This window comes from Lycorma delicatula, chromosome 1 (assembly GCF_047948215.1).
Source record: "Lycorma delicatula isolate Av1 chromosome 1, ASM4794821v1, whole genome shotgun sequence".
In the NCBI taxonomy this organism is placed as follows: domain Eukaryota; kingdom Metazoa; phylum Arthropoda; class Insecta; order Hemiptera; family Fulgoridae; genus Lycorma; species Lycorma delicatula.
Window position 1 is genome coordinate 29535032 of NC_134455.1, and position 19205 is coordinate 29554236.

Genomic DNA, 19205 nt, shown 5'->3' on the forward strand with positions numbered 1-19205 from the left:
ATATGTGCTTATTAGACAACTACCCCAAATAAACTGTTGCAGCAGAAGTTCCCTGAGGACTATCATACAAATGTTACATTTTGGATCTCACAACTCTATCTAGACTGCAGTATACTTTCACTACAAATCTCACAGAGCTGCCTTTTTTTCAAATCGTCAGTCAACATTACCATTGTCTATTTAATTGTCATGTTATTTTTAAAGTCAATCAGCTTTAGGAGGCTCGCAGCAATACAATTGAATGCAGTCCATATTAAGGGTTATATGATCCAAAATATGGTAAATAAAAAAGAGATGCTGTTTTGCTTCAGACCATCAGCATTTGAATTAATGCTAGTTATTTCTGGGGTTTATTTTCTTATAAAATTAAGATATGATTTATCTTTATAGACAGAATTGAGAATAATGGAGGAAATGGTTTTTACATTTCACAAGAAAAGGTTTGCTGTTTTCTAGATTGTTTATTTGTAAATGTGGGGAAGTCACAGAGATAACATAGCTGGTTTTACTAGTGTTTTTATTTTTGCACATTATTAATTTATATAATATGTAATCTTTATGAACTGATAATTTATTTACAGTGATTTGCATTGCAGATTCCAAATTTGCAATGCAATAGTATCTATAATCCAAAATAATCAGAACAAAGATAATTAAAAAGCTTAGATTTCATTATTTCCTAATTAGTAATGTATGTTTTTTTTCCATGAAAATGAGACTCACTTTATAAATTAAATTATTTAAAAAAAGGAATAATAAAAAAGTGCATATTTACAAAAAATATCCAAATTAGACCGATAAACATAATTTTTGTTTTCTAACATGCGATACATGATTTTAATCATTTTTTTATACTGAAAACGAATGTGAACTCAGAATCTTTCTATCATCCACCATTTTTGAAAAAAAATTTTAATTTTAATTAAAGGATTTTTTTCATTTTTTATTACTTAACTTTGTTTAGATAATTTTTAAGCTATAAATAAACAATACTAGACAAAGAATTAAATCATTTCATAGTCACATATTATGACATCATATCTAATACTGAAGAGTGAGCCTTCATGGACAACATTAATCATGTCTGTGCAGGTCAAAACATGTAGCTGAAAATGCAGCTGCGTTGTTTGTATTAAGCACTGGAAATAGGAATGAATTAATTTTTTTCAGACTTACTGCTGTCTTAAGTTTGTTAACAGTGCAGTATTATAATGCCTTGAAATTGTGTAAATGATGTGGATGCCTTTTGTTATGTAAGTGGTGAGATAAGTTTACCATAAAATCAAATAGAAAAAACATTACACCTTTAATTAAAAAAGCATATCATTTGTACTTACAGTGTAAAATTGGTGATCAGGATAAGACATGGCCTCCTCATATGGTTTTTTTTTTGTCTTCAGTCATTTGACTGGTTTGATGTAGCTCTCCAAGATTCCCTTTCTAGTGCTAGTTGTTTCATTTCAGTATACCCTCTACATCCTACATCCCTAACAGTTTGTTTTACATATTCCAAATGTGGCCTGCCTACACAATTTTTCCCTTCTACCTGTCCTTCCAATATTAAAGCGACTATTCCAGGATGCCTTAGTATGTGGCCTATAAGTCTGTCTCTTCTTTTAACTATATTTTTCCAAATGCTTCTTTCTTCATCTATTTGCCACAATACCTCTTCATTTGTCACTTTATCCACCCATCTGATTTTTAACATTCTCCTATAGCACCACATTTCAAAAGCTTCTAACCTTTTCTTCTCAGATACGCCGATTGTCCAAGTTTCACTTCCATATAAAGCGACACTCCAAACATACACTTATATACACTAATATATATATATATACACTAATTTTTCTGTATATTTAAGAGGATGGCTGAAAGGTATATGGAAGGCTTTGGCATTGGTGTACCTATGGTTTGGTGTGAACCAAAGGATCATGTAACCAATTGTTACTTTTGTTTTTTTAACAAGTGTGTCTGGAATTACTAAAAAATCTAAACATACTGTAAAATATCCTTCATTGCAATCTGCAATCAGGCCTGTACCTCACAGTGAAATTCCAGTTCCTGAACCACCTGTAAATATATGTTTCAAAAGCAGTGATGAAGACTCAGGCAGTACTGAAGAAGGCAACAATGATTTTGATTTTGAATTATCTTCCAATAAGCCACATCTTATATCACAAGTTGAATTAAATGACTTGGTTAGGGATTTAAATTTATCAAAAAATCAAGCTGAATTGTTAGGATCAAGACTGCAAGGTTGGAATTTATTTCAGAAAAATACAAAACTGTCAGGCTTACGAAGCTGACAAAAAGAACTTGCTTAGTACTTTATTGAAGAAAATAATTTGGTTTATTGCACAAATATTGATGAGTTTATGTTGCACTTAAGACAATTTCATAAGCCTGAGAACTGGCACCTTTTCATAGATTCGTCCAAGTATAATTTAAAAGTAGTTCTACTATGCAATGGTAACAAATATCCTTCAATACCAATCGCTTATGGTATTAATTTGAAAAAGACATATGATCTGAAGAAAGACGTTCTTGAAAAATAAATTATTAAAAACAAAGCTGGAACATATGTAGTGATTTGAAAGTTATAGCTATTTTGTTAGGCATGCAGTTAGGCTATACTAAGTTCATGTGTTTTCTTTGCGAATAAGACAGCCAAACTAGGGATAAACATTATCATACCAAAGAGTGGAGGAAACAAGACAACTTAACTCCAAATGGGAATATTATTTATGAGCCATTACTTGAACCCAAAAAAATATTTTTACCACCTCTCCATATCAAGCTAGGACTATGAAAAATTTTGTAAAAGTAATGAAGAAGGTTAGTCTCAGATTTTTGTATATCAGGCAGAAATTTCCGAATGTAAGTGAAGGAAAAATTAAAGAAGGAAGAAGAGAGTTGGTCAAAGTTGATGTATTTAACTTAAATGTTAAATAATGTAGAAAGTGCAGCTTGGGCTTCATTTAAAGACATTTGCAAAAATTCGACAACTACCACAACATTGTTAATCAACTTCTTACTTCATACAGAACTGTGGGATGTAATATGTCTTTGAAAATAGATTTCCTCCACTCACATCTGGATTTTTTCCTGGACAGCCTCGGGGATGTAAGTGACAAACATGATGAATGTTTCCACCAAGACATTTCAGTGATGGAAAGCCACTATTAAAGGAAGTGGAATACTAACATGCTAGCCAATTACTGTTGGGCATTAATTCAGAATGTGCCTGAGGCTATTTATAAAAGAAAAGCACCAGCGAAATCATTCTAACACAAGTATGGCCATGCAAAATTACAAATTTTACAGATTTTAACTATATTTTTCCCTAATTTTTTTTTAAGCGTAATTTATTTAAAACCAAGGGTGATAAAAAAATTGTATGTAAAAATTGTATGCAAAAAAGCAATTCAAGAAATAGTATCGTACTTAGAGAAACATTAAACATTTTTTTTGTCTATCAGTGTTATCTATCCATTGTTTTTATGATAATTTAATTGATAGTTTTGTTACGAATAAAATTGATTGGTAAGTTTGTATAATACATTTCAAATAATGTCGCCTTCAATTGTGGTACTGTAAATATTTTTTTATTTTTTGATATCAAATTTCTTTTTTTATTCCAATAATTAGTCTTTGTACTAAAGAGGTTCGGATTGCAGAGGACCCAAAGGTATTCTTCTTAAACTCATATCTTTTTTTATTGAGTTTTTATCCATGATGACAGCTGGCAGTGAAGATTACTTAAAATAACACACTTTGCAAAATCGAATATATAAGATAATCAAATTTTTTTTCATAATATTTTGCAGCCATCTCTTAAGAAATACATCTCTGGAAACATAAGACTTGAAAATCATGCATTTTAGTCATGAGAATTTATGCATTTATTAAGTTTGGTTCAGTTTATTCATTAAAAATGTTATCTTTTTTAAAACTTTTTTATCTCTTCTTACAAGAGATTGCAATTGTAATTTTTTTTCATGGATTTGCCCTTTTGAATACAAAAAAGTTGTATTATAATAACGTTTCCTTTATAATAAAAAAAAAAAGTCTTTTATCATAAGGCTAATATTTTGATATGTGTAACTGACATTGTATAACTAAAAAGGAAATTATTTTATTATTGGTTTTATTTCTGTTATTATTATTTAATATTTTATTGGTAATAATTTTGTTTATATCACTTAATCAAGGTATGTGAAAAAGTGAATGAACCAGTTAAACAAAGTTCAGCAGTTACAAAGAAGATTATTAAAAGTTCATCGGAATCTGTGAATCTGGAAGAGTCAAAGTTAAAGGACTGGTTACCACCGCAACCTTTAAAGGAATTATCATTTGTTGCTTTTCCAACATATGTTGATCATAGCTGTAATATCTACATTCAGGAACCGTCAAGTAAGTTTAAGAAATTTTTCTGTGTCAATAATTATGATATCTCAAGATATTCTCTTTACTGAAAAGTATGATGATTTTTAGTCAAATATTATACATCTCTTCTTTTGTTAGTACAAATTACTAATTTGTTTAATATTATTAATATATTAAATATGTTTGGTATAAATATGTTTAATATTACTAATTTGTTTAATTGATATACTACCTGTATACGGTAATAATAAATTTGATTTACAAAGTTATGAAGAGTTAGAAAGTGTATTCTAATTTGCTTTTAAAAAAAAATTTGCACAATTTTTCATCAGAGCCTTTATCATTATTTAGGCCTTATTAAAACATAACATAAGCTTTTGTATACCGTCATTATAGAAATCAGCCACCTGCATCATTAGCCAGTTTGTAACTTCATTTTGTACTTTATCTTTGCCATTGTGTCGACCATTGTGGAACTGCTGTTGCTTAGTGTGTACTTCTGCTATAAGAACAATTGTTTTGATCAGTACACAAGTAAAACCCAAGTGTCACCTTCTTTTATAATAAAGTTCAGTACTTCTCCCCTCTCTTCCTATTAACATGTCAGAAATGTTAAAGCACCAGTTTTATTCTGAGCATTCAACATGCCCTAGTTTTTTATAATTTAAATGATGTATGTTAATTTTATAAAGCACAAATAATGAAATTTCAAGAAATTCTAAGGGGAACACAAAAATTACAAGATAAGAAATTATAAGATATGGTCAATTAGAACATCTTACACTTGTTTATTGACTAAGCATTAGGTCATAATTTTTCACTTTGAGCTTCATTATATTTTATCTTCATTAAACATTCCAAAATTTTCCTTTCATGGTGTCATTCATCATATTTTTATTGTACACTTGACAAATGTACAGATGAATTTCATTACACTATATCTTTTACCTGATTTCACAATATTGGGGTGTGTATTGGCTAAAACATACGTTGTGAGTGTAATCATAAACAAATTAAATTTATTGTAGTTTTTTTCATTGTTTGCTATTAAATATAGCAAGATATTGTATATACATAAGAGCAACTGTCAAGTTAACAATACATAAGGTGTATTTTCAAATGGAACTTCCCTAATAAATTTTGTAGGATACTTTGTTACTGAAAACCTTTTGCTATTTAGACGTAGCAAAAAATTTTTTGATCATTTTATTTTAGTTGTCACGTTCAGTTTATGTCTATTTTCTAGCGCTTTATGTTTTAAACAGACTGAAATGCCTGTGTGTATAAAATAATTATTAGTTAAGAGTAATAAATATTATTTTTGTCTTAATAAAGCACAGTTGATATGAGAGATTCAAAAAATGTAAGAAAGTTTCAAGAAGAAATATTTAAGACAAACAGAAAACCTTAAACATAGTTTAAGGCTCTTGACATGTCAAAAAATAAAACTAAAACAAAATGTATCCAATAATTCATTCGGTCTAGGATATCAATCTTCAGGAGAATGCTTAGGACTTGACAGTAGTTACAGTGCTGCTGAGCAGATTTCTTAAATGTTGATTATGTAAAGTGCGTTTTTCATCGATCAGTTGATCTAAAAGAGAAAGGCTGTTCATTTATTTAGCATCATTGATAGCATTTAAAGCGTACAAATTTTTTTTTTCTTTGCTGTAGTAATAGTCTATATTCTCTAGCCTGGCCAAGATTAAGAATTAGTTTATCGGATAGCAGCGCTTCACCTAACATACATTGAAGTAGTATTTCAGATACAAGGTTATTTTAGATGTTAGAAGGAAGTTTTGCTTTATTTCATCATGTGCAAGATGTAAACAGTGATCTCTACATTTCATGTGCCTATGCTGGACACCTTTAGATCTGACACCATTAAAGTTTTAATTCATTCACTCATGAGAACCTTCAGAAAATATTTGAATGGTAGGTAAAATAGATGACCATCAAAGTCATATTAAAGATATGAGATTTAATAAAGAAGTTCACTGGTGGTATAAATGTGTTATCACTTATGGAATTTATTTTGGCATATGTTGTAGACAAGATTAAATGTAAATGTAGTTTTAACATTTCTGCTGCTGTAATAAATGACTCAGAACTGAGAGGCTTTATTTGTGTCGCTATTATACAGAGTGTCCCATATAAAACGCAACCCATCAATCACTCATCCATGAAATTTCAAAAGTCAAGCTTACTCCCCTACTCGTTACTGAAATGGACTCGTCCAACATCTGAACATCGCAGCGACGCAGTAGAACACTACCGATAGTAACAACAATGCAATCATAACGATCAGTGTATTGCTAGAGACAAGATGGTGTTTTCGCTAGATGAACGTGTTTTCATTGTTGAGTTGTACTTCAGTACGAAATCAGTGGTTGCAGTGCAAGATTTGTTTCGCCATTAGTACCCAGATAAACCAGCTCCTAACAAAACATCAGTATTAAGGTTAGTTGCAAAATTTAGAGAGACTGGTTCTGTTTATAACAAGGAACACAAAAGATCTGCGTCAGTGTTGAATACAGATACAGTCACTGAAATCAGAACCGATTACTCGCCTTGCCAAATAAATCGATCAGACGTTTGTCTGCTGAAATTAATTTGTCTAAATCAACTGTTCATCGGGCGACCAAACAATTACAATTACAACCTTATCGCATTCAAACGGTTCATAACTTCTTGAGCCCAACAAAGAAAAATGGCTACAATATTGTCAATGGTTCCGTCGATTTCTGCATGAGGGAATTAATGTTATGGATTCGTTATTTTTCACAGATGAAGCATGGTTTCATTTGGATGGCTATGTAAACAGCCAAAATTTGAATTTGGAGTGCTGAAAATCCCCACGTTTATCACGAAAAACAATTACACCTGCAGAAGTTGGGCATGTGGTGCGCGATATTGCGGAAGAAAATAATCGGTCCTATTTTTTTTGAGTACACCATTAATGCAGAACGATATCAGGATATTTTATTTCAGTTCATTGCACTGTTGGAAGAGGAAGACAGACACTGCAACATAGCTACAAAGACAGCTACAACATGACGGTGCGACATTGCACTACGCAGGTTCAACTTCTGATTTCGTTGAGGAATTCTTTGGTAATCGTGTTATCAGTCGAGGCTTGTGGCCACCAAGATCTCCAGATTTGACTGGCGGATTTTTTTCTATGGGGCTACCTCAAAGAAAAAGCCTACAGCAACAAACCACGAACACTTGAACAATTGAAAGTCAATATTGAACAAGCTGCATTAAATATCCAGCCACAAACTTTGAAAAAAGTTGCAAGAAACACTGTAAAAGAATTGAAGCTTGTATTCAAGAATATGGCGGGCACTTCCAACATCTACTCTAAATGTAAGGTAATGGATGTTAATAATAAAAATTACATTTACATTTACACATGCTTTTTATTATTTCAATACCTACCAATATAAGGTTGGGTTGCGTTTTATATGGGACACCCTGTACTTATACCTTATAATAAAAAACCCATTTTTTAAATTGCATACATAGTTGTTAAATCTATGGCTGTATTAATTAATTTTTATCATGTAGGTTCAGATACTTTGAATGTCATTCAGAATGCTCTTTGGTCACGATTTAAAGATTCAAAACCTATGCCTCATGATCTTTTCTGGTTTCCTGGTCAACTATGTATCGCTCAATACCATATAGACAAGAAATGGTATCGGGCTAAAGTGTTAGAGGTAAGTTTGCATTAAATGTGCTGAAATTACATTTTTTATTAGATTATAATATATTTCATAATGAATATTAATAAAAACTGAATCAATTTTTTTTTTGTTAATCTAACTCATTTTTTTTACTGATTAGTAATTTTTAATTTTCTAAGCAAGATCTGTGGCAGTTGTGATTGTTTGTTGTGTACTGATGTGTTTCATTGAATTTTTACTCATATTAGTAAGTTTTAATTTATAGTTAGTTTCTTATATATTTTTGGTTACTATTTCTTCAATTTTTTAATACTGTATAGTCAGATTGTTAGACAAAAACAAATGATATTTAGTGTGATCTTGCATGTATTTTTTTTTGTCTTCAGTCATTTGACTGGTTTGATGCAGCTCTCCAAGATTCCCATCAAGTGCCAGTCATTTCATTTCGATATACCTTCTACATCCTACATCCCTAACAATTTGTTATATATATATATATATACACACACCAAATGTTGCCTGCGTGCACAACTTATCCCATCTACCAGTCCCCTCCAATTTCAAAGCGACTATTCCAGGATGTCTTAATATGTGGCCTATAAGTCTGTCTCTTTTTTTAACTACATTTTTCCAGATGCTTCTTTTTTCATAAATATGCTGCAACACTACTTCATTTGTCACTTTATCCACATTTTTTATTTTTTTTCACATTCTCCTATAGCACCACATTTTAAAAGCATTTAATCTTTTCTTCTCAGATACTTCGATTGTCCAAGTTTCACTTCCATATAATGCTGTGCTCCAAACATATACTTTCAAAAATATTTTCCTGATGTTTAAATCAATTTTTGATTTATGCATATTTCTGACTGAAAACTTGTTACACCTGTGCTTTTTGGCATTTTATATTGCTCCTGCTTCGTCCATCTTTGGTAATTCTATTTCCCAAATAACAGAATTCTTCTATCTCCATAATCTTTTCTCTTCCTATTTTTATATTCAGTGGTCCATTTACATTATTTCTACATTTCATTACTTTCATTTTGTTCTTGCTTATTTTCATGCAGTAGTTCTTGCATAGGACTTCATCCATGCCATTCATTTTTTCTTCTAAATCTTTTTTACTGTTAGCTAGAATTACTATACCATCAGCAAATCGTAGCATCTTTATCTTTTTACCTTGCACTGTTACTCCAGATCTAAATTGACCTTTAATATCATTAATTGCTTGTTCTATGTAAAGATTAAAAAATAGCTGGGTAGGAAATATCCTTGTCTGACTCCCTTTTTTATTACGGCTTTTCTCTTATATTCTTCGATTATTACTGTTGCAGCTTGATTACTGTAAATGTTAGCAATTGTTCTTCTAACTCTATACTTGAACCCTAAATTTTTAAAATGCTGAACATTTTATTTCAGTATACATTATCAAATACCTTTTTTATGTCTATAAATGCTATGTATGTTGGTTTGTTTTATTTTAAACTTCCTTCTACTATTAATCCTAACACTTCTTCCACTCTCAATTCTTCTGTACAGAATTCTAGTTAGATTTTTGATGTGTGAGTAGTTAAATTAATTGTTCTGTATTCTTATTTACCCGCTCCTGCTTTCTTTGGTATCATGACAGTAACACTTTTTTTGAAGTCTGACAGAACTTCCCCTTTTTTTCTAAATGTTACACACTAGTTTTTATATCTATCGCTTCCTCACTTGCACTGCACAATAATTCTGCAGATATCATTCATCCATCCCAGGAGCCTTTCTGTCATTCAAATCTTTTAATGCTCTGTTAAATTCAGATCTCAGTATTGTACAAGGGTAAATCAAATATAAACAGGATCTTTGTTCCTGAATACCTACAGTTTGTAGGATTGAGCCCGGACTTCTAGTATGCTTGGGTGGGGTCATTAGGAATGAGGAGAGCTGTCCATTCCATACTTCCAACCAATTGGTCAGTAATGCTTACAATTCCAGAAAAAGGTGCACCCCTCCTCTGCGCCATGCATAATTTAAAAATTTGTTGGTTGTGAAGGAGTTCAAGCGATAGAAACTTTTCGGAGATTGACTGCACATTCTCAAGGACTCATTTGGTTGCCTGGCATAAAGAGTTAAGGAAGAATGAGAATGAATGGAAAATCAGGAACACGATCACCGTCCGTGAACCAGAATTACAGATGAAAACACTCGCGCGGTTCGAGACATTCTTGAAGACGATTGACGAAGGAGACTATCTGAAATTGCTGAACATGTCGGAATAAGTTATGGAAGCTTTCAAACAACCTACACAATCACAAATGACCTACAGTTCCATAAAGTGTGTGCCAGATGGGTCCCTTGCCTTTTTACTGCAGATCAGAAGTTAAAACATTTTGAGTTCTATCAGAGGCTTAAGCAAGGTTTATGAAAGAAGGTGATGCATTTTTTAGTCAGATCATCACCCCCGTTGAAACGTGGGTCCACCACTTGACTCCCCAGTCAAAACAAGCCAGTATGGAGTGGTGGAGGAAAGAGGAGGCAGCCCCAGTGAAAGCCAAGACTTGACTGTCAGTTGGTAAGGTTCTTTCAACTGTTTTTTTTCAACCGATGAGGCATTTTGCTCATTGATATTTTACATGAGCTATACACATTCAATGCTGCTTACTATTGCAAGCTGTTAAATGAGGTGTGGGGGCTGCATATTGCTGCAAAAGACAATACCAACTGATTCAAGAGGCTATCCTTCTTCATGACAACGCCAGGCCCCATACTGCAGCTGTAATGGTCTCAAAACTGGAAGAAATGCACTGGACTCAACTTGATCATTCTCCCTACACCCTGGATCTATCGCCCTGCGATTTTCATTTGTTTGGGCCGCTTCAAAACATTGTCCTCCTCTAGGAGTACATGATTTGAAAATGACGAGGGCAGTAGGGATTCATGTGCAATTGGCTCCTGATGCAACCAGCTTCGTTCTGCAATGTCGCAATAAAAAACCTTCTTCTCACTGGGAAAAATTTATTTTTAAAGCAGGAAACTATGTAGAAAAATAAATTATGTTGGCCTTTTAGTTTTTAAGTAAACTAAAAAAATAAATAAAATCCTGTTTATATTTGATTTACCCTCGTATCTCTCTTTTCATCCTCTTCGACTTCCTCTATAACAGCAGTTTCTAATTCATTTCCTCCATATAAATCTTCATTGTATTCTACCCACCTATCGACCTTTCCTTTCGTGTTATAAATCAGTTTACCATCTTTGTTTAACACATATTAGATTTTAATTTATGTACCACAAAATCTTCCTTAACTTTCCTGTATGCTGTGTCTATTTTACCAATGACCACGTGAACACTTTTCTTTAATCCACTCTTCGTTTGTTAGTTTGCACTTCCTGTTTACAGTAGTTCTTAATTGTCGATAGTTCCTTTTACTTTCTTCATTACTAGCATTCATATATTTTCTACCTTCATCCATCAGCTGAATTTATCCTCTGATATCCAAGGTTATCTACCAGTTCTCTTTGTTCCGCCTAAGTTCGTTTCTGCTGATTTCAGAATTTCCTTTTTTAACATTCTTCCAGTCTTCTTATATATTTGTACCTTATCTTTTTTACTCAAACCTCTTGCAATGTCCTCCTCAAAACTCTCTTTTCACCTCCTCTTCTTCAAGCTTCTCTAAATTCCCCAGATTCATCTGACACCTTTTCTTCTGGTTTTTAAACACAAATCTACATTTCATTATCACTAAATTATGGTCGCTATCAATATCTGCTCCAGGGTAGGCTTTGCAGTTTACAAGTTGATTTCCAAATCTTTGCTTAACCATGATATAATCCATCTGATAGCTTGCAGTATCACCAGGCTTTCTTTTCCATGTGTATATTCTTTTGTTATGATTTTTAAACTGGGTGTTAGCAATTATTCAATTATACTTTGTGCAGAACTCAATAGTCTGAGTTCTGCAGTCAGACTATTGACTGTCTGACTGTCAATAGACTGTCAGTCTATTCAGTCATTCTGTCAGTCTTCTCTTTCATTCCTTTTGCCCAGCCTGTACTCACCTACAATATTTCCTTTCTTGCCTTTTCCTGTGCTTGCATTCCAATCTTCAACTATTATTACATTTTTCATCCCCTTTTATCTGTTTAATTACTTCGTCAATTTCTTCGTATACACACACTACCTCATCATCATCATAGGCATTGTAGGCATACAGATGTTAATAATCGTCGGCTTAGGTTTTGATTTTATCCTTATTACAATGATTCTATTGTTAAGCTTTTTTAAATACTTTACTCTCTACCCTATTTTCTTGTTCATTATGAAACCTATTCCCGCCTACCCTTTATTTGACGCTGAGTTAATTATTCTAAAATCACTTGACCAAAAGTTGTTTCCCTTATCCCACTGAACCTCGCTAATTCCTACTACATCTACATTTAATCGATCCATTTCTGTCTTTAAATTTTATAACCTACCAACTTTCTTTATATTTCTAACATCCCACTCTCCGACTCGTAGATTGTTATTTTTTAATTTTCTGGTGACCCCTTCCTTAGTAGTCCCCACCTGGAAATCTGAACGGGGAACTGGATTACCTCTGAAATATTTTACCAAGGAAGGTGCCTCTATCTTTGTTACATGAAAATACAGAGAGTTACATTTTCTTGGAAAAAAAACAGCTGTAGTTTTCCATTGCTTTCAGCTGCACAGTACTCAGAAAATTGAGTGATGTTGATATTGCTGTTTAAGTCCTCCTGACCTACGCCCTTAACAGATACTGAATGAGCTGCTGCCCTCTCTCAGGAATCATTCCTTAGTCTGGCTCTTAACAGATACCTCTCTGATATGGTTGCACCTTCGGTCCAGCTACTATGTTTCACTGAGAACTCAGGTCCCCTCACCATCGGCAAGACCTCATGATTCATAGAAGGAGCTTGCATGTATAGAAAAACAAAAAAAAGTTTTTTAGTAGTATTTATTTAATTAGTGAAATCCCTAAACGATACTTTGGAATGTACGTAAAAATTACTCTTATGAAGGGTTTTTGCTTCTAATTTTGAATCGACTTCTGAATGAATATTTTAGAATCTTTTATAAAATTTTCAGAGGTTATTTTAGAAACTAAAATATATTAATAAAATACATAAGGATAAAAATTAATAATGGATAATAAATAATAATAATAATATTTATAAATTATGAATAATAAATAGAAATTAATCTTATTTCATTATATAGCACATTATATTGATTGATTGTGTTGGCTGTTTTATGTCTTATGTCTAGAAAATTATTTTTCCTGTTGTTGTAGTCAAAGGATTGTTTACTTTCTGTGTTACTACTTTACTTATAGATTTTCCATACAAGTACAGTTGGATAATTGTTAGTATAAATTTGATAAACACACTAGTGATACCCACCAGAAAATAAACATTGTCAATTCATTTTTGTTATTCTGATTATAAACTCTATGTTTATTGTTAAACCAATAAATCAGTTGAAAAGTTATATAATACTGAAGAATTTGAAGTAATTTAAAAATAAATTCTCACTATTTTAAGAAGAAAAGTGATTTGAAACCAAATAGTATTTTAAATACATAAAAAATGAACAGGGTTATCTTTTCCTTTTTCATTGAATAATTTTTTTGAAATAAATTGTTTAATTTTTTTTTTTTATGATTTGTAATTTAGAAAAAATAAAGGAAATTATTTTAAAAAGTACACATTGACAGATTGCTTGTTTCATTTAATTTTGTCACTAAAATAAATATTATTAAAACCAAGTAATACTTACTACTTAAACTAACGTATTTGTTTGAATTATCATTCTATAAGTAGATGTAAAAAAATATTTTGTTCATTAATTTGACTAGAACTTAGAACTTTGACTTATTTTGCCTTAGATATTTCCATATTAATTGTTAATGTATTTTTAATGAAACAGTTTGTAAAAAATTATTTTCTTTACGTGCATTATTATTCTATAATAAATATAAAAGTAAAAAGCACAATTTGTTATATTCTCCAATCAAATCTTCAGTTTTATTCTGTTACGCAGTAAAACTGGTTTAATCAGTACAGAATTGATTATAGAACTTTTCTATTACAGAATAAATTATATTCTTAAGGAACTGAAATACTATATTACACTTTACATACTTAGAAGCACTATGCTTCATATGACTAGTGAGTACACAAAAGTACAAATATCTTGTGCTTTACTTTTTTTGACATTTACTTTAAAAACCGTAGTAACATGATATGAAGTTATAGATTTCTTAGCGTTTTAGTTTGTTTAGACAAATAATTTTTTTGAGCTATACATCAGTTTTCTCTTTCTTGTTACGACTAATTTTACTAGGCAAACAAATTCATTTCAGAATGTGTATGAAATGGAGTGGGTCATAATGCTTTAAAATGTAATAAACATCTCTGTAATTGTTCATTCCAATTTTATCTTATGTCAAGTACAACAGTTTAGCAGAAGAAGTTTGTAATTAGTTTTTATAAATTTTTGAAAACAGTATACACTCATACAAAGAACCAAGCACAGTACACCTTGATCTAAATTAAAAATTTTTTTAATGATATTTGGCTCTGTAGCAATTGTGTAGTCCAAGGGCTATAGTTTTTCTAAATGTTTGCTAATTAAAATACAATCTGTTTGGCAGATAATAATGAAAATTATTGCATTCATGTAATTTTTTCTACTCTTATATCCAATCTTTCAGTTATAGTTTTTTTTAAATCTTAAATGTAACAAAAATTATTGAATGTGAAATTGTATGGAGTAGTTTCAATTACATTGTCAAAAAATTTGTTTTACCATAATTCATCCAGTTTCAGAGTAAAGGTACTCTATAAAAGTTTACCTCCAGTAGATCGTTAGTGCTGTGTTATCTTGAATATTTTCCTAACTGAAAAACTATGATGCGTCTACCCTTTGCTTTGCTTCTGAGATTCTAGCTCCTGATAATTGCTTCAGATCTCATCAAAAGTCTCTACTGTTACCAAAAGTTAATTTCCTTCAGTCAGTTAGTGTTGTTAGATGGTGAATTCCCTATACGTGCAAAGTCTCTTTCTTTATAATTGTTGATAAGCTGCTGAAACTGACTTTGTACATATCTTATTGTGATTCAGTTTATTTATGATTTAATGAACTGTACTGCATAAATTACATTTTTCAGCAGTAGAAACAATTGGTAAATGTAAAAGTAGAAAAAACTATAATTCATCTGTCTCCATGAACAAAATCATCAAACAAGATTCTTGTGCTGGAATTGAATCCTTACTCAGCATCCCTCTTGTAGGTTATCAGTAAGTTATTTGGTCACTTTTTATTTTTGTTTTGCTAGATGATCTTGATGTTTTACACAGATATTTTAATGAAATTGAAATTTGGATGAAATAATTCTGAAAAGATAATACAGGTAAAAAAGATTGCACATTTGTGCAAGGGAAAGTATACAGATTGGTTAAAAAATCTAAAAACATTAGTCTTTTTTTTTTAAGTTTTGTGCCTTAAGGAGAAATTTAAACAAAAAAATAAATTTAAATGAATTGTAAATAATCTGCAAAAAATGTTTTTATTCCAATGTTCCCAAATCCAACAATTTTTTTAGTCAGATGGACTTTTGCGCATATGTATGTTGCCCTGTATTTGGTCTTATAACTCTAGACCCCATTAACTGATTTTCTTCAAACTGGGTTCTACCTTCAGGGAGGAAAGAATATGTTAAATTTTTGTAAAAAATTAGAAAAACAAGTGAAGGTGTTTTGGCAGAAAATTTGAAATCTTCACTGGAGCGGGTTAGCAAAAAATTTTCTTACAAAAGTAGAAGTTTTTTTTTTTATAAAAAACAAACATTTTTATTTAATGATCACCCACTATCCCAAAAATGATTGTATTTTTTCTTTTATATCGCTTCAGAAAAGGACTTAGTAGGAGTTATTTGCATCCATATTTTTTTTACATCAATAAGCCTTCACACCACTATAAAAATTAGTTTTACCTATCCCACTCCATTGGTTTGTAATAACAAAAAATATGTTTTTAATTTTTTTAAATTCTTTTAAATTTTGACTTTATTTAAAATCAATTTTAGTAATATTTAATCATTAAAACAAACTCCCAAATTTTAAAAAAGTCAAAAACATATTTTTCATAATTGTGATGCTAATATATTACATTAAAAATTTTGGTTATTGCTTTACTTTGTGAAGATATTGACTTCAAAACTTAAAATTAAAAAATTTAAATATAATCAAACAAGTAATTCTATATTTAATAAAAAAAAATTAAATAACATCATTAAAATTTACAATACATGTTTGTTTTTTTTTTAATATTGGTGAAGAAATAAGTTAATCTGGCTAATTGAACATTTTGGTTAATATTTTACAACACATTTATATGTTGTATTTTTTTCTTTCTCCCAGTTGTTGAAGTTTAGATTTTTTACCATTTTGGATATTCATAATGCATTTATCATTTAGTATTTTAAAGGTATATATATTTGATTCATCATAACTTTTCTCTACCAGTTTTGTCCAAAACATATAGGTACATAATGGCTATACCAAAGAATCCACAATCATTGGCTTTGCTTTGAACTTTGTGCATTTTTTTTCTTCATATTTTTACCATACACTTTTGATAAATTTTAATTAGATTTTTATAAGGCAGAATTGATTTAAACTGTCATACACATAAAGAATTTCACCATCATAATATGTATTTAACCGATGCTGTGGTAAATTATTTTCTATGTCCATGCTATCAAATTGTATATGATGTGGACATTTTTGAGGTGACTGGTTTTAAATGATAAGGAAACTAGATAAAATATGTTCTTGTGATTCAAACTTTGTAAACCTTTTTTCAATATTTTGAAATATTGATATAGCAATAAGATCAGCATAAAAATGTGGATTAAAAATTTCTGCTAATCTTTTGTTTCATCCAACTTTGTGTCTGCTCTATTGTTCACTACAAAAATATTTTCTAAACAACATTCAGCTTCCGTTTCTGTTAAATTTATCTCATTATTGACTCAATTAAATCTTCGTTTGGTTTATAATTTTCATAATAAATGTCAATTTCTATGGACTGTATGATAATGACTTTTCCATATTATTATATTTCAAATTATTTTCATTATCATTTATTTCATATAGGAAATCTTCATCTGGAAAATCATTTACATTTAGATCTATATCATAAATGATAATGAATTGTCGTTGATTTTTTGGATTATCGTATTTATTGTTAATAAAATTGAAAAAATTACATAGCCGGGAAAGTTATGCAATTCATTGCTGACCTTTTTATTTACACATATAACAGTATAAACAATTTAAAACATTTTTATTGTTTAGTAAACAGTTGAATGATAAATTGATCAACTTTTGCGAATATTAATTATGGATTATTTTCTTAATTATTAACTGAATTGTAATGTACTGCTTTCATTTCATAATGAAGTGTTTGGAGTGCCTTCTGGATATGAATTTGGTCTTTTTTCAGGTTAATGCAGATAACACAGTTACCGTAGAAATGGTGGATTATGGAAATGTTGAAATTTGTAAAGCAGCAGAATTAAGAAAAAATATATGCATGACAAATATACCATTGCAGTGTCATAAATGCTCATTCAAACAGTTACAGCCTGTATGTACCTGTTTATATTATATAATTTATATGTTACATTTTTATGTTACTGATCTATTATTTTATTCTATGACATTTTCCCCTTTCTTACTCACTTGTTTAGCCTTTATTAAACTTTTTATTAACAGATAATCTTAGGTTTTTTGTTAAATTGTATTATATAGTGTTCTTTCTTTCTCGCATTTTATTTTATAAGTGTTATATATTTTTTAAAACATTCTAAGAGAAGAAAAGTGGCAGTTGATAAAGACAAGGTTCTGTAGGGTTGTATTGTAATAGTTCTATGGCCACAAATAAGTTTGATAATGTTGGTCCTGGTATAGCAGTAAACTATCCCTCTGCAGATTGAACGCACTCTTACTCTTCCCTCTCCTTTCCTTTTGCTATATTCTTTCTTCTTTGGGTAAGTTGCTTGGGAATTGGTCACCATACATTTCATTTTCAGTTTCATGCTGGCACTTTCACCATTTCGCAACTTTTTTACTGAAGCTTAGCGGTGGTAGCAACCTGTTATGCTTGTAGAACTATTTAGGACCAGATGGTCAAGTCATCGTACCTACCAGATCGACTACTGTATCTGTTAACCAACATTTCATCGTCAAGTCGCCATATTAACGACACGGACATAGCCGCTCTGCAGCATTCATCCATGGGTTTTGATAAGGTCAAACCAAGTCAAAAACACAGTATTTATAATTTATTTATAAAAAGTTAATCAAAAAATTAAGGTAAAAGTGCAATTAAAAAATTAACATTAGTGAAACATTCAAATGTTCGTGAATATTTCAATAATTAAATATTTCAATGGTTCATAATACAGTTAAATTTTTAAGCAGGTATAAAGATCAACTCTCGATAACGGCTTGGGCAAGGTTCGCCTTTTATTGTGCTGTACAAAACACGCACACACATATCTCAGGAAATCTCTCTATTGTTTGCTGACCTGTAAACAGCAGATGTTAGCAATATCGTATCATATTTACAACCAATCAAGTTCATTCAAACCTCAAGTTATACTTTAACAATATTATTTTATATGACATTTATCTTTTAACCTTATTTTATAATAACTTCGTTTCATTCAAATTTAATATTATTTTCTGTATGATTCCAATAAAAATGGAATTCAAGGATTTACGTAAAAAATGAAGGATTATGAAGAATAATATAGCCAGATTAAAAACATTCATTGAAAACTTTTATCTTAATTCAGGCAATTACGATCTATTTACCATTAAATTTGATAAAGTGTTAGAATACAAAAAACTATTTTTCAATGTTCAGTCTGAAATCGAATTGCACCATGATGTGACTGATAGGACCTTGAAGTCAGAAACACTAATGATAACCTTTTTGACAAACTTAAGTTAAAACATAAAAATTAGAAAATCGTTTCAAAATTTCAGAGGTAACTGATGCAGCTAAAGTGATTAACAAACCTAATCCAATTTCTTTAAAACCTATACAAATAGAGC

At 30.5% G+C, this 19205-nt stretch overlaps 1 protein-coding gene across 1 annotated transcript in view; it reads left to right on the forward strand.

Moving 5' to 3' along the window:
* The window catches only part of qin (tudor domain-containing protein qin), a 435556-nt gene that overhangs the window by 373311 nt on the left and 43040 nt on the right, over nt 1–19205 (forward strand). Inside the window, exons 25-27 of the mRNA XM_075382212.1 lie at nt 4212–4413; nt 7957–8108; nt 17587–17730. Coding sequence (XP_075238327.1) covers nt 4212–4413; nt 7957–8108; nt 17587–17730 — 498 coding nt within the window. The remainder of the gene's footprint in view (nt 1–4211; nt 4414–7956; nt 8109–17586; nt 17731–19205) is intronic.